The sequence below is a fragment of the Drosophila bipectinata genome, chromosome 3R (genome assembly GCF_030179905.1).
Source record: "Drosophila bipectinata strain 14024-0381.07 chromosome 3R, DbipHiC1v2, whole genome shotgun sequence".
NCBI classification, from domain to species: Eukaryota; Metazoa; Arthropoda; class Insecta; order Diptera; family Drosophilidae; genus Drosophila; species Drosophila bipectinata.
The window spans coordinates 24,874,467-24,889,094 of record NC_091739.1 but is presented as its reverse complement, the minus strand read 5'-3'; the positions used below and the strand labels follow the sequence as shown (position 1 = coordinate 24,889,094).

Sequence of the window (14,628 nt, the reverse complement as noted above, 5' to 3'; positions counted from 1 at the left end):
TGGGTCTACTGTAGTTATAACTCAAACTTGGTCACGTACTCTTATCTTTAATCCTATCGGAATGAATCCCTTGCGGCTTTAACATGAGTTCACTCTATTTGCAATTGTAGGTAGACGGATACTCAGATCTCGGCGAGGCATACATACCCACGAATAGATGACCAAGGATGGATAGTAGTTCCAAGCCACAGCGGAAAAATCCGCGACAACGAGCAAATATTATATCACAATTAATATTTGCTTGGGCGGTGCCACTACTTTATCGCGGATCCCGGCAAGGCCTCAATACGGATGATCTAACGGAGTGCCTTAAGGAGGATCGCTCCGAGCAGCTCGGCGATCGCCTAGAGAAGTGAGTGTAGTGCCCCAATGCCTATTCATAAGTGACAGAAAACTCTTCTGTATGTGATTAGGATTCTACCAAACTTAACTTGCTTATTCCCTGAATCGTACTTCTTTTTAAGGGAATGGTTTAATGAACTGGAACGATCCCATCGAAAGAAACAAAAGCCGCGCCTCAGAAACGCTCTATTCCGCTGCTTCCTAGGACCAACGATCGTTAATGGCCTCATTTGTTTAATCTACATTGTGATCAAGTGAGTGGGCACTGCCATTCAGATACCTCTATCAGTACCAGTAATGCAACTAATTCCGTTTCCAGAACCTTGATTCCAGCTGTACTGGCCCAGTTGTTGATTCAGTTTCAAAAGAATCCTGCTCCCGTCAAGGAAGCCAATCGATCCAATGATCTATCACTGTCGGACTCGCTCAATCGAACTGCCCGCTCCGTTGGGAAGTATCTGGTGGCTCGGGCTGTTGCCGATGCCAACGGAGCGCCAAACGATGGTAAGTAGCTCAAGATCGGAGTCAGTTCCTCATCATTCTTATCTCGTTTTGTAATAGAGTACTAGCATTAATTAATTTCCTATTTTACACTTCAATTCCTAGTAGACTTTCATGGTATTGTGAAATTGGGAACTCTCTCGTTGTTTTTGATTGATAAAACAAATAGTGAATCAGCATTTTATGCAATTTTTTTGAGATTAGTTATAGAGCTTCTATTGAAATTAAGGAAGTCACTGTCTAGAGTCAAGACTCTGGAATCTAGAAGCTCTGATTCTAATGCGTATTTTGTATTCATAACGAGCTTATAATGATGATTAGAATAATACATATATGACTAATAATCTTTTAAATATGAATAGTGATCTGTATTATATATCATTATAGCTTTCTCCCCCAATTCCCTGGACAAGGGGAACCCGCTGAAGGAATCCATTCTACCGACGACACCTTCGGCAGTGGATTACAATTCCACCATTGAGCGCAGTCTCATTTCACAGGCCTCCGAGTTCGTTTGGAACGATTCCTACAGCCTGGGGACTGTACTGGTAGGCTCCACCCTCTTCTGCTGCTTCCTGCTGCACCATGTGGACCTCCGCCAGAGACTGATGGGCGCCAAGATGCGAATCGCCTGTTGTTCCCTCATCTATCGCAAGACCCTGCAGCTCTCGATGAAGACGGCCGGACAAACACCGGCTGGGTACTTGATCAACTTGCTGTCCAACGACGTGAACCGCCTGGACTACGGCTTCATCTTCATGCACTGGATCTGGATAATGCCACTGCAGGCGGTGCTCACCTGTTACCTGATTTGGCTGAACATTGGAATTCCAGCGGTAGTGGGAGTTGTGGGACTGTTGCTGAAAACGGTGCCCGTGCAGACGGCACTGAGCAAGGTGACCTCTGTGCTGCGGATGAGGATTGCGGAGCGGACGGACGCACGAGTGGGCATCATGAACGAGCTGGTGCAGGGCATCCAGGTGATTAAGATGTACGCCTGGGAGCGACCCTTCCAGGCGGTGGTGGCTGAGGCTCGCCGACGCGAAATCCAGCAGATCCGCTATGCATCCTACCTGCGAGGCTTCTACCTCAGCACCATGGTGTTCACGGAGCGATCCACTCTCTACATCACCCTTGCGGCCGCCGCTCTGATGGGCCAGAACATCACAGCGGACTTTGTGTTCTCCTCGGCCAGTTACTACAACATCCTGCAACTGGTGGCTGCCATTTGGTATCCCCTGGCCGTAAGTTTCGGGGCAGAAGCCTTGGTCTCGCTGCGTCGCATCCAGGACTTCCTCATGCTCGAGGGCAGGGAAGAACGCGTTCACGGAATCACCCAGAAGAAGGACCAGGAGAATGGGGATTCTCGGGCCGTGACTCTCAAAGACATTAATGCCAACTGGGACAACGCGAAGCCCCAAAGAACGTTGCAAAGCATCAACCTCCAAATCGAAAAGGGACAGCTGTGTGCGGTGATCGGACCCGTGGGAGCTGGCAAGAGTTCCCTGCTTCAGTTGCTCCTGGGAGAGCTGCCAGTCATCGATGGTGGGGTTGTCATCCAGGGAGATATTTCCTATGCCGCCCAGGAACCGTGGCTCTTCACTGGCTCGGTAAGAAACAATATACTGTTTGGTGAGGAGTACGAGAAGAAGCGCTACCAGGAGGTGACCCGGTGCTGTGCTCTCGCTACGGACTTTCAGCAGTTGCCCAACGGCGATAAGACCATTGTGGGAGAGCGAGGAGCTTCTCTGTCTGGAGGACAACGTGCCCGGATCAGCTTGGCTCGTGCGGTTTACAAGCCGGCCACGATTTACTTGTTGGATGATCCTCTAAGTGCAGTGGACGCTCATGTGGGAAGGCATTTGTTCGATGAGGTGATCGGGCCCAAGGGCAGACTGGCTGAGCAGAAGGCTACTCGCATCCTGGTGACCCACCAGGTGCACTTCCTGTCTGAGGCAGATCTCATTGTGATCGTGGATCAGGGCAAGATTCTGAGGCAGGGAACCTACGAGGAACTGGTCAACAGCGACCTGGACTTTGCCAAGCTGCTGGAGCGGCCAAAGGACGAGGCGGAGAGCACTGCGGAGAACAGCCGCCTCCAAGCATCGCCTCTGACTATTGGGGGTCTGGAGAGTGACGAGGAGGACATACCCTATATCGATGGGGTGAAGGATGGATACCAGCAGCTGAGGAAGCAAAGCTCCTCCGTCCACGGCAGCAAGTCGGTAAGTCAAGAGCTCTCCATGTCAAGAGGTTCCAAAAGTATATCTTTTATCCCTTATCCAGTTGGACAGCGCACAGCTAGAGGATGATGTGGATGAGGATGCCCTTGCCGAGGCCCAAGCTTCGGGGGGAGTGTCACCGCGTGTTTGGTATGAGTACTTCCACGCCGGCAGCACCCTTATTAGCTTCAGCTTCATGGTCTTCGTGATGCTGATGTCGCAAGTGGTGTGCAGCAGCTCGGACTACTTCTCAAACATATGGACCCAGCAGGAGTACCAGCGATCGCAGGGAGGACCCACTAGCTTCACCACCTTCGAGTGCATGTACATCTACGGAGGCTTGATCATCGCCGTGGTGATTATGACCACATTCCGTGGCTTCCTGTTCTTCAAGATCTGCATGCACGCTTCCAAAGTGCTCCACGACAGGATGTTTGCCTGTATCCTCCATGCCACAATGCGGTTCTTCGACACCACTCCCTCGGGAAGGATTTTGAATCGTTTCTCGAAGGACATGGGTGCTGTGGACGAACTGCTTCCCAGAGCCATGATGGACTTCATACAGATCGCTCTTGTAATGTTTGGCATTCTAATTGTGATCAGCATCGTGAATCCCGTTCTGATAGCCTCAATGGTGGTGGTGGCTCTCGTGGATGTGCTCATCCTGAAGCTGTATCTTCGTCCCTCTCAGGATCTCAAGCGACTCGAAGGCATCTGCCGGAGTCCCGTGTTCTCCCATCTCAGTGCCTCACTATCCGGTTTGGCCATCATCCGGTCCCGCCAGCTGCAGGATGTGGTGGCCAAGGAGTTCGACCTTCTGCAGGATGTCCACAGCAGCGTGTGGCAGCTCACTATGGCCGCCAATACGGCCCTGGGTCTCTGGCTGGACTGCGTTAGTTGTGTCTTCCTTTCCGCTGTTACCTTCAGTTTCATCATCACCAACGAATGTGAGTTGGATTTTCTTGAAATTAGAATTTTTTTTCATTTGTTTTTGAACTCCTCCAGCCACATACAGCGGCAATGTGGGTCTGGCTATTTCCCAGGCCATGATCCTGACTGGCATGGTGCAGTACGGCGTGCGGCAGGTGGCCGAGTCCTTGCAGCAGATGACCAGCGTGGAGCGGGTGCTGCAGTACACGGAACTGGAGCAGGAGCCGGCATTGAATGAGAAGACCCCTCCAGCTCAATGGCCCACCAGCGGACAAGTGGAGTTCCGGAACATGAACTGCCGCTATGATCCAAATGGAAGCCCAGTGCTGAAGAACCTCAACTTGACCATCGAGGCGGGTTGGAAGGTGGGCATTGTCGGTCGCACGGGAGCAGGAAAGTCGTCTCTCATTGGAGCACTTTTCCGTCTGGCGCACATTGAGGGAGAAATCCTTATCGATGGCATCGAAACGGGTGCCATTTCTCTGGAGACCCTCCGCACCCGTATTTCGATTATCCCGCAAGATCCGGTTCTGTTTTCGGCGACCATCCGCTACAACCTGGACCCCTTCGAGAGGTATACAGACGCCGAGCTGTGGAGTGCCCTGGAAGATGTGGAGTTACGAGGCGCCATTCCCGGTCTGGATTATATGGTCACGGAACGAGGCAGTAATTTCAGCGTCGGCCAAAGGCAGTTGCTGTGCCTGGCAAGAGCTATACTCCGGAACAACAAGGTCCTGGTGCTGGACGAAGCCACTGCCAATGTGGATCCACAGTGAGTAGAGGAACATGTCTGAGAAGGCTTTAATTAAGAGGTTTGTTCTTTTCCAGAACGGATGCCTTGATCCAGCGCACCATCCGCGTCAAGTTCCAGCAATGCACGGTCCTCACAGTTGCCCACCGACTGCACACTGTCATGGACTCGGACCGCATCATTGTGATGGACGCCGGCGTGGCCGTGGAGTTCGATGTGCCGCACTTGCTGCTCAAAAAATCACGGGGTCACCTCCGTCAGATGGTGGAGGCCACTGGCGGCGAGGCTGATGCCCTGATGAAGGTGGCCAGTGATAGCCACAAGAGGAAGCAACGGCAGCGGGATGAGAGGGATAGCGGGAACAACGATGAAAGCGAAGAATAGGCCGTTCAGTGCTTCCCGAAGGAAAGGCATTTACCCAAAAGATGGTGCTCACATGGCTCAAAAGTGACATGGTTTGTCAGACAGCCGTACCAATACTATCCTCAACTACTCCCACAGACACATCATATGTTATTCATGTTTCATGTAGTTAGTCTTTATGTTAAACTTGTAATCGAAACGTCTAGATATGCTGCCTTAAACGTATTGTACTTAGACCTAATCTTCAACAGGGACTGCGCTTAGCCACTTGTATACAAATCTTTATTGTAGAACGCCAGTGAAAAGTCAGGAAACTTTCAACATGACAACCGAAAGATACTTAAGTCCCCATTCATGGATTAAAACTGCAGAGCACAGACATCCCTTGATTAAAAGTGGGAGAATACTCCACTCCCCCCCACTCGTTAGTTAGTCCTTCCCATGTATAGTATGTACTATATAGGGATATATATTTTGTACTTCTCTGCAATCGTGCAACACCAAAGCACACTCTGTGAACCATTGTACTTGAAACTTAGATAAGAGTTGAAATAAATAATGACAGGATTTATTAATATACCAATAAATGTCATATAAATAAATTATACAATTTAAAATTTAAACATACATTGCCGAATTTATTACAAACAAATGGAAAGTCAATTTAAAATCTATAAAAACGTTCTATGAATATATTTTTTGGATACATAATTGCAGGGTTTATAAAATTATAGAATGATAATAAAACTCGAAACCTAAACAAAGGATTAAAACAACATATTGTGTACAATTTTGTTTGTCTTTTTCTTTAAAACAACTTTAAAATACATGCCTTGGATAAATAGTTAGCGGTACATAATTCCCGAGTTTATTAAAATATAAATTCTATAAAGAGGCAAAGATACAGCCTACGTCCGTAAATTGAGCAAATTTTAATCACTTCCGTGGCGACCTTCGACGTTGACCTGAAACTTTATGACCTAAGGTTTGGCGAGTTTCGTTTGTACTTTTACTTTGCTGCTGTTCGTAAGGAACTGGTGGAGTTCCGTCTGGATAGTGCACCAGGGAGAGTCGACTTTCGCCGGAGAAAAGAGTACCGGCGCTCTGAACCGATCGGGACTTGTCGGGCATGGAAAAGGATCCCACCGGCGTTGAGGTTTTCTGGCGGTCATTGGTGATTCCGGTAGCATAGCTTACTCCGACGCCAGGCGTGTTGTAGGGCGAGCTGTTCGGGGAAAGTGAACTGATGACCGATTTCAGGAAATGTCCTTTTAGGGACTCATCCGAACTCTCCATTGAAGTTTCCCCTGTATTCCCGCGATGTTTAAGCAGCTCCCGGGTGAGGAACTCACGTAGATTCAGAGACCTGCCTAACTGGCTGGCGTCCTGAGCCTGGGAGCTATTGTGGGACCTAGTGCCGCCATCCAATCGGGATTTTCGATGAGGCCTCTCCCAGGACACATCCGTGCTGCTACCTACTTCCACTTCCTGTGGTCTTGTTTGCCTATCCTTTGTTCTGGTGGGTCTGCGGGGCTCCGAAAAGTCCGTGTCACTGGATCCAAGTGGATCTATTCCGCTCTCATTCGGAAGATCATTGGTGTTCGGAGCAACGCTCTCCCGGCGCGTGCTACTGGCCACGTCGTGGGCCAAAGGCGTCACGCTCCCATTGCTGGCCCGGCGAAAGGAGGTCTTCAGGATATTCCGTTGTCGCAGCTCTTCTTCAATGTTGAGAGAATCGGAAGACTCAAGACTAGCACTGTCTATTAACTGCCTCTGGTCAGGAGGTGCGTTGGCTAACAATTTCTGTAGATACTCCCTGCGATTTGGAAACTCCTGCATGTGCACATCCAGCAATCGTAACTGTCTTAGGTCCTCCGGCGCCAGAGTCGTCTCATCATGATGCGGTTGCCCATTAAAGTCTCCATGACACTGTGCATCTCTCATATTATGCAAATAGGCATTTATGCTTGGAAACTCCCGGTAATCCGATCCGCCCGTGCGCTCGTTGATCGCCCTTACCAAGTCATTGAACTCCAGCTCCATTTTCCGGCTCTGGTTGGCGTCAAACTGAGTCAGATCAAGGTTCATTTCCCTGGCGTACTGTTCGAAAGTGGGAAATGGCTGGGGCACTGGTGTGGCGGCCACAATGTGCGATTGGCCTGGAGTCTCTACTTCTGCGATTGTGGAAAGTTCGTGGGCTAGATCTTCAGCATCCAGTTGGGGACTGTATCGCCGGATGGTAGCTGGGGGAGCTTTTGTGCGATGTCGCTGGGCATTGCTGTGAGTTGAGGTAGGCAGGGAGATGGGCTCCACGTCCATTCCAGTCACCTGACCCATGGCCGTTAATGGCCGCGAGTCAGCGATTCCACTGTCCCTGCTGGCCGCTGTAGGTTTATTTTTCTGCAGAGGAAGGGCTTCCGATGTGGACGGTGTCTGTGTATCGCTACGATCCGATACTGTTCGCGATCTCGAATGCGTTGAATGCTGAGACTGTCGTTGAATCTGCCCGGTCGGCAGATCATAATACTCCGTGGACTGCCGTTCCCCATCGCTATTAGATGTGAGGGTAACCTCGACCAGGCGTTGCTTCTCCTCACGCACTTTGGTTATCAGATCCGTAAGTTCGGCGATCCTCTGGGTGCAGTTCTCAGCCAAGCGTTCATAGCGTTCCACTTGCTTTGTTGATTCTTCCTTGCCTTGGGGTTTGGACTTTTCGGCATGGACACTTTTAGGTGGCAGTTTTCCTATAGATTTGGTGGCTACCGACTGAAGTTTCTTTGATTTTTCCGACTCGCTTTTATTAACAATCGGGTTCTTTGCGTCTTGCTTTTGTTTTTGTACAGTTTGTATCCTTTTTCCTTGTTCTCCCTGAAATGGCATACTTGATGTCTGAGGTAGGTTTCCTCCCTGAAGATGTCGACCCTTATTAGATGACGACTGAGGTAGGCTTGCTCCCTGAACTTCCTTTGTCTTTTGAGGTACTTTGTCTTTTTGTTTCGTTTCTTTACTTTTTGGCTGCGAATCGTCCTGGTTACGGATCAGTCTTTCATTCCATATCTCATCGAAGCTTTTGGAACTGGTTTCCTTATCGAAGACCCTTTGGTTTTTCTCAGCCTGCTGCCGCATACGCAACGAGTCCTCCAAATCGTTTATGAAACTGCGATTATCGCTGATGAAAGTCTGGACCTGCTCCAAGCGCTGCTGATCTATGATTGTTTCGTTGGATTCGACAGCTTGGGATTTATTCCTCGACGAGTCGATAATTGATGCCGGAGGAGTGGGCACTTCCGAGGAGCTGACACCGAGATTGTCAATTGACTGTCGGGACATTCCCAGCAACCGTTGGATGTAGTTAACGACCGTGGGATGAAGTGGAGCGGGATCAGAGCCGCAACGAGACGATGCAGCTGAACTGGGGCCTGGATTGAAGCTCTTGTAGCTCACGGCCGGCAGACTTCTGTATGCCGTCGAGTTGGAGTCAATAGAGATTTGCTGGTCCAGCGCCGGGGGGCGCTTTGTAGCTTCCGCTTCTGTCTGCTTTTCTTCCTCTGTGGGTGTGCCCAGAGGAATATCCTTTTCGGAACTTACTATTTCCGAAATTGCTTTGAATTTCGATTTCCCTTTCGGAAGATACTGCTTGACTGTGCCATCGCTTCTTACTTTGATGATTATCTCGACAGGCTTTTCTTCTTTGGGCGTCATCTCCTCTTCTCCAGTGGCTTTTCTGCCCTTCGTTTCCTTGTAGAACTTTCGCAACCGCTTCTCCAGAAGTGCTTCTTTCTGATTTAATTCCGATTCCCGTTCGTTGAGATTTCTTGTTCTTTCAAACAGGATATCCGCACGCTCCTGGCGTATAGAGTTGATCATATCCTGAGCCTTTTCACTCTTTGATCCTTTAGCCTCGCCCGCCTTTAGCTCCTCCAGTAACTGGCTCCGGATCTGTTCGATTCTGTCCAACAAATTTCGTAACTTCATGCATTTCACAGTGTTTGACCCTTCGGATTTAAGGTCCGATCTCAGCTGATTGCTTTGATCATCGACATAATCTAAGAGGATTTCGGTACAGCTTTCGCTACTACCCAGCTCTAGCCTCTCTTTTGGAGTTGGACACGCTCCTACGTTTATGGCTCCTAGATCTTTACTTGATTTGGCTTTCGCCGAAGCTAGTGGACTCAGGTCTTTCACTTCTGGACAAGTAATAATAGTTGGACGCAGTAACATCTCCTCCATAGCTTCGTTCATCTTTTGCTCCCTTCTAACAGCTGCGTCTGCGTATCGATGACTGGCTATGAAGTTTGCCTGGTGAGGAAAATATAAATCGTTTATAAAATATTTATTTACTTCTTTGATTTACTTACATCACTGGGAAGAAGCTGGGGTTGCTGTTGGACTAGGGCATCCAACTTCTCTGTCAACTCAGCACAATCCCTGCGAACTTGTTCGCGTTCCAGAGCTTTCTGACCCCGAGATTCGCTAATTTTTCTAAACAATGAAATGGGTTTTAAAAATATACTAAAGGGATAAGCTTTTTGTTACCTAAGATTATTCAGCTCCTGCTCCCTGAGCTCCCTTAGTTGGTTTTCAACACGCGCATTATCCATGGCATTTGGTTGGCTGGAATCCTGTCCAGTGGAATGTACCGATTGGGTTGGGGCATCATAAGTTCGATGGTATTTATTCCCGTGGTCATAGAATTGAACGCGCCCCGGCTGAGACTGAGTCGTTCTTGGCTCTTGACTCGTAGGAAACGTGGTGGTTGAAGCACAGGAGGTGGTGGCCATACTTGGAGGAGCTGTCACGGCGGGAACAGGAACCGGAAATGGTTGTTGGGCGTACATAGGATGTGGTGGTTGAGGAGGGGGCGGTGGTGGCATAAATTGTGGATGCATAGGATATGGCATCGTATAGGTCATTGCATACGGTTGGGGATAAGGATTCATGCACGGCCCAGTTTGGGGAGGATAGGGAAATGGTGGCATTGGGAATTGTGGATTGGAAGGAATCTTTTGCTGGGATTCTTTCTCTCGTGGCTGATCCTCGCAAATAGTCGATTTTGAAGGAATGTTCTTGCTTTTAGGATTCTTTTGAATTCCCGCATCTATAACTTTGGGCGGACGCGGATTAGTTTTCACTCCTGTTCGTTTCAATGGTTCCGGCTGCCGAGTTGATGATTTAGACTGCGTTTTCTTGGGGGATCCATGTGATGATTTATGCACACTAGCAGTTACTGGCGGAGGAGCTAGCTCCGCCCTTACCGTAACTTTTCTTGGTGACGGTGGCAATGACTTTGTAGGGCTTGGTGGAATAGATCGTCTTGGTTCATCCTCCTCACAGCCTTCTGAGCGTACGGTCCCCATGTTCGCGGTTCTCTTGACGAGGTCTGTTATCTGTGTAAATCTTCGTCTTCGCGGACTTTCTGGAGTCCTTTCCGGGCTTCTGTCCGGACTAGTCCGCACTATGTGGCTAAATTTGCGGTTTGTTTGCATAAAACGATCCCCAATCTCCATGCCGCCTTTTTCATGAAGCGCTTCGCCATCTGAATCGTCAATATCTGCATCCACTATCACAGGCGATGACCTCCGGTGACCTACGCACTCAGTGGGTAAGATCGAGGCGTCATCTTCGCTTGGAGAATCTTCTTCAGGTCCAGGACAACCGCATTTTTTATTCTTATTCGTCGTGGTTTTACCCATATTTGAGCAGCCTTTAAGGCATGATTTTTCAACACCACCAGCCAATCGGTTTTCCTTATCCTCGATTGGAAGGGAGGGCGTTTGTGTACCGGCCGTGACGCGACCTTCAACGTTAAGCTTCATCCCCGTCGTTGGTCGTAGTTCCACATTTGCTCTGCCAGATCTTTTCATGGCTTGCTTGCGGGCATTCTTGATTTTATCGATCTTCTGCTGTTTTAAAACCTCATTCCTTTCGTTTTCCTCCTTTGCGGCTTGATGGGCGGCGCCCACCTGAAAAATGGCTGACCGGTAGTCTTGGTGCTTTTTGACCAAAACATGCTCGCGCCAAGCATTTAGCTCCTTCTGCTTGAGGTCCTCCAAATTTTTGATTTGTTTTTTCTTTTCAGCGGCCACATCCTCTCGTATTTTCCGGGCCAGGTGGTCGGACTTCTCACGCACCTAGAGGCAAGGGAGTAACACCTTAATGTGGGTCATGGAAGTGCGTAATTAAAAGTTGCCCTACCTGCTGTAAACGAGTTATGCGACGCTGGCTCTCAAGATCTTTTCGGACCCTCTCCGGGTCGTCGAGCCTAGTGATGACTTTTCCGAACTTTCCTTTCACAGGTATGTGCAGAGCCATCTGCTCAACTTATTTAGTTAGTTAAGGAAACATTTACAACACAGTTTACTGACACGCAATCGAAATAAATTTGAGTACAAACTCAAACACCAACGTCTTTAAAAATTCCTCCATAGCCCAAGCGGGCGAAGCGCAGGCGCAGGGAAGTCTTGTAATTGCTATCGGTATCGAGAGGCGTTCAATCGATGAATCGCGTGCACAGTGGACTCCTTATTTTGTGATTTTCTTTTTATAAGGGCTATACTAGGCTTATTTATAAATTTTTTCTAAAATAATTTTTAAAAATATATACATTTTTTAATATTGAAAATTATTTTCAATTACTATGTTTTCTCTATCGGACTATCGATATTTCCAGAACTGTGTTCTTATTAGAACAATCGAAATATAGGGAATATCGCCGAAACAGCTGACATTGTTTGGATTACGAGATTGTAAATAAGAATTTTGAAATTATTTTCAACTATTTAAATCATTTGAAATGGCGTATTTATTAAGACAAGCTGTTAGAACGACCGTTCAGAGGTAATCGTGTGAAAAATATAACTATATGATTGCGTAATAAAATTGATTTTCGACAGAAATTTGTTGCAACTGCGGCACGCAACAACCTCATCTGCTGAAGCCGCTAAATCTGAACTGAACGTCCAGGTGAGCGAGAGTTGCCTCAAACGACTCCGCGAAATCTGCACAGATGGATCCTTTCTGCGAGTGACCGTTGAGGGCGGCGGTTGCTCCGGATTCCAATACAAATTTGATTTGGACAACAAATTGAACGAGGATGACCGCCAGTTTGGGGAGGACAAGGCCAAAGTTGTGATCGACACGATTTCCTTGGAATACTGTAGCGGTGCCACGGTTGATTACCACAGCGAACTTATCCGTGCAGGATTCCGCATGGTGGCCAATCCGCTAGCCGAGCAAGGTTGCTCCTGCGGCTCCTCTTTCTCGATTAAATTGTAAAAGTATCTTGTTAAATGGTTTAAATTTTAGCGAATTATTTAATACACATAGAATGTTCAGTTATATACACGTCAACAAAACATGATTTGTTAGTTATTATACACTAATGTACAGCAAAGCAGCAGGGCACAATCGCTCCATACTTTCACACAGTCCAAATCATTTGCAGGCAGCCAGTTGATCGCTAAGGCTGATAACTTGCTCGGTAAGAACGCTGATTTGCTCTTCGTAATTGATGCGAGTTGTGGTCTATAAAGAAAAAAGAATATTAATTTTACTAAAGAAGAAAGAGTCGCAGGATGTAAACGTACCAACTCCTCTTCGAGCATTTGCAGGGCTCCGCCCAAGCTAGCCAGTTGATCCTCTTTGGCCTTCAGTTCATGCGTAGCATTTTCCAAGCAATTTTGTAGGTGTTGCACCTCCAGCTCATAGGATCGTAGCTTCGACTCCGCTTGCGCTTTAAGTCGCAGCAAATCCTCAAACTTTTTGCTAAACATACTGTAGATAAGCTGGTCTTTAGAAGGAGGCTCCGGTGGCTCCTGCAACGAGTCCCGCGCCCGCTGACTTCCCTTGGACTCTGGTTCCGCTGGCCGAACTGTCACGCCCGCTGCAGCCGTGCTGCAACTGCACGTGATGAGATCCTTGGGGTTCGAGACGAATGCTTGGTACGTTTTGGCCATTTCAAGTTGAGCCCTCCAGTGTACCACCTCCTTTTCAAGCTGCGCAATCCGATCCTCTGAACTGTGCTGAGTACTGTTCGTTGGCTGTTGAAGATTGTGGAAGGGAGTAGTGTCGCTGCCTGTGGCACTCAAGGTGTCCTCGCTGCCAAGCTAAAAAATAAAAAAAATTAGCAATAGAACAAAATATTTTCATACTTATCATGTTTTTAATATAAAAACACCAACAACTTTAATTATTCTTTAAAATAAATTTCTTACCATGCTAGCCGCATCTACGAGTTTGGTTTCCAGTTCGCCGTTGCGCTGCTGCAGTGTCTCCATCTCCTTCCGCAGTCGTTTTTCCATCTCGCTTTGGTCGCTGATGCGTTTTTCAAGCTTTTGTTCGAGTGACGCAATGCGCTCCGTGTGCAACAGCAGATCCCGCTCCTTATCGTCAACCTGTGGGTGGTGTTTGGGTTAGTTTCCATCCTACTCTTCCTTTTCACTCTATCCCCCATGGCTTACCAATGAGGTCAGCTGCGCATTCTCCATAATTTTCTTTTGAAGCTCCTCAAAGATGAGCGCTTCCTGGGCGGCGTTTGCCTCGGTATGTGAGTTTGCCGAGGCGTCCCCAAGTGCATCTGGCCGATTCTGGGAGCTACCCATTAGTAAACCACGCCGGTTACCCGTATCCTTTTCTTTTTTTTTGCGCTGCTCGTGCGCTGAGATTTCTTGTTGCAATTGAAAGACCCGCGACTCCAGCTGCTTGTTGCGGAATCCCAGAGAGTCCACTTCCTGCTCCGAGCGCCGCAAGGCAGTGTTGCATTGCTGCAGTTGCTCTTTCAGTCCAATTTCCTTTTCCTGATCCTCCTGAGCCTTCTTCACCGCCTTTCGCAACACAGTCGCATGTGCCCGCAACTAACATAATCCATATTAATTTGATTAATGGGCGTTAACTGTTGCTCTTGGAAAAGTGATAACCAAAACTTACCTTTGAGTATTCACTGGCCAGTAGCTGGTACTTGGCCTCCGGCACGGTGCCCTCCATGGCCACAGGTTTTTCTGCCATTCAGCAGTCAGTGGTCCTCTGGGATGCAGTTCTTACGCCGCTAATACTTAATACTTCTTAATTTAGTTGTTCCAAAACAGAGATATTGTCCATACCCACGTACCATGACAGTGCTGCCATATCAGGGAAATTTAAAGGGGGAATAAGGTTAAATCGTCTAAAAATATCAATAATTCAAAAATGCTCCGAACTTTAAAATAATCTGAGCAGAAGCTTTTAAGTCTATAATTACTGTCATTAAATACATTCTTGAGATATTAAGCATCGGTTCGATTTAGCAAATAGTTTTTGAAGCACTGTGTTCTTAAGCACAGTTAGCGCCATCTGTAGGCCAATACAGGAAGCTGAAGTTGGCCGTTAATAAAATTAGATTGGCAGTTCCAAGCTGTTTGAAATAAAATGTGGGTTTTCTGTTTAAGGTTTAAAAAAGGGTTGATAAAAAATAAGGGTAGCTTGTTATGTATTCTTTTAAATAATAAATAAATTTTAATCGTTTAAAAGTATGTAGATAATAGG

At 47.7% G+C, this 14,628-nt stretch overlaps 4 protein-coding genes across 4 annotated transcripts; 2 read left to right on the top strand and 2 right to left on the bottom strand.

The window, feature by feature from the left end:
* Positions 1–167: 167 nt before the first annotated feature.
* Positions 168–5,732, top strand: Cftr (CF transmembrane conductance regulator). Its single transcript, XM_017236498.3, has 7 exons — positions 168–352; positions 465–596; positions 662–846; positions 1,231–3,068; positions 3,130–4,012; positions 4,071–4,767; positions 4,824–5,732. The coding sequence occupies exons 1-7, from the start codon at positions 168–170 to the stop codon at positions 5,128–5,130; spliced, it is 4,227 nt and encodes a 1,408-aa protein (XP_017091987.2). The 3' UTR covers positions 5,131–5,732.
* A 126-nt stretch (positions 5,733–5,858) lies between these two features.
* Positions 5,859–11,667, bottom strand: ana1 (anastral spindle 1). The gene is made up of 4 exons (XM_017236494.3): positions 11,305–11,667; positions 9,646–11,240; positions 9,468–9,591; positions 5,859–9,408 (listed from the first exon to the last, which is right to left on the bottom strand). Exons 1-4 carry the CDS (start codon positions 11,419–11,421, stop codon positions 6,046–6,048), a joined length of 5,199 nt encoding a protein of 1,732 aa, XP_017091983.2. The 5' UTR covers positions 11,422–11,667; the 3' UTR covers positions 5,859–6,045.
* Positions 11,668–11,788: 121 nt separating this feature from the next.
* LOC108121785 (iron-sulfur cluster assembly 2 homolog, mitochondrial) lies at positions 11,789–12,464 on the top strand. Its single transcript, XM_017236073.3, has 2 exons — positions 11,789–11,946; positions 12,003–12,464. The coding sequence occupies exons 1-2, from the start codon at positions 11,903–11,905 to the stop codon at positions 12,382–12,384; spliced, it is 426 nt and encodes a 141-aa protein (XP_017091562.2). The 5' UTR covers positions 11,789–11,902; the 3' UTR covers positions 12,385–12,464.
* On the bottom strand, positions 12,392–14,225 carry LOC108121784 (protein phosphatase 1 regulatory subunit 21). The gene is made up of 5 exons (XM_017236072.3): positions 14,035–14,225; positions 13,569–13,961; positions 13,323–13,502; positions 12,696–13,214; positions 12,392–12,633 (listed from the first exon to the last, which is right to left on the bottom strand). Exons 1-5 carry the CDS (start codon positions 14,110–14,112, stop codon positions 12,544–12,546), a joined length of 1,260 nt encoding a protein of 419 aa, XP_017091561.2. The 5' UTR covers positions 14,113–14,225; the 3' UTR covers positions 12,392–12,543.
* Between the last annotated feature and the right edge of the window lie 403 nt (positions 14,226–14,628).

Excerpts from the sequence above, each read along its gene's own strand:
- LOC108121784 (XM_017236072.3), bottom strand. The coding sequence starts at position 14,112 with ATGGCAGAAAAACCTGTGGCCATGGAGGGCACCGTGCCGGAGGCCAAG. Across the intron at positions 13,962-14,034 it reads TGGCCAGTGAATACTCAAAG|TTGCGGGCACATGCGACTGT; the intron begins GTAAGTTTTGGT and ends GGATTATGTTAG. Across the intron at positions 13,215-13,322 it reads TCGTAGATGCGGCTAGCATG|CTTGGCAGCGAGGACACCTT; the intron begins GTAAGAAATTTA and ends TTTATTTTTTAG.
- ana1 (XM_017236494.3), bottom strand. The coding sequence starts at position 11,421 with ATGGCTCTGCACATACCTGTGAAAGGAAAGTTCGGAAAAGTCATCACT. Across the intron at positions 11,241-11,304 it reads GCATAACTCGTTTACAGCAG|GTGCGTGAGAAGTCCGACCA; the intron begins GTAGGGCAACTT and ends CCTTGCCTCTAG. Across the intron at positions 9,409-9,467 it reads CCCAGCTTCTTCCCAGTGAT|GCAAACTTCATAGCCAGTCA; the intron begins GTAAGTAAATCA and ends TTTCCTCACCAG.
- LOC108121785 (XM_017236073.3), top strand. The coding sequence starts at position 11,903 with ATGGCGTATTTATTAAGACAAGCTGTTAGAACGACCGTTCAGAG. Across the intron at positions 11,947-12,002 it reads GTTAGAACGACCGTTCAGAG|AAATTTGTTGCAACTGCGGC; the intron begins GTAATCGTGTGA and ends GATTTTCGACAG.
- Cftr (XM_017236498.3), top strand. The coding sequence starts at position 168 with ATGGATAGTAGTTCCAAGCCACAGCGGAAAAATCCGCGACAACGAGCA. Across the intron at positions 353-464 it reads CTCGGCGATCGCCTAGAGAA|GGAATGGTTTAATGAACTGG; the intron begins GTGAGTGTAGTG and ends CTTCTTTTTAAG. Across the intron at positions 4,013-4,070 it reads TTTCATCATCACCAACGAAT|CCACATACAGCGGCAATGTG; the intron begins GTGAGTTGGATT and ends GAACTCCTCCAG.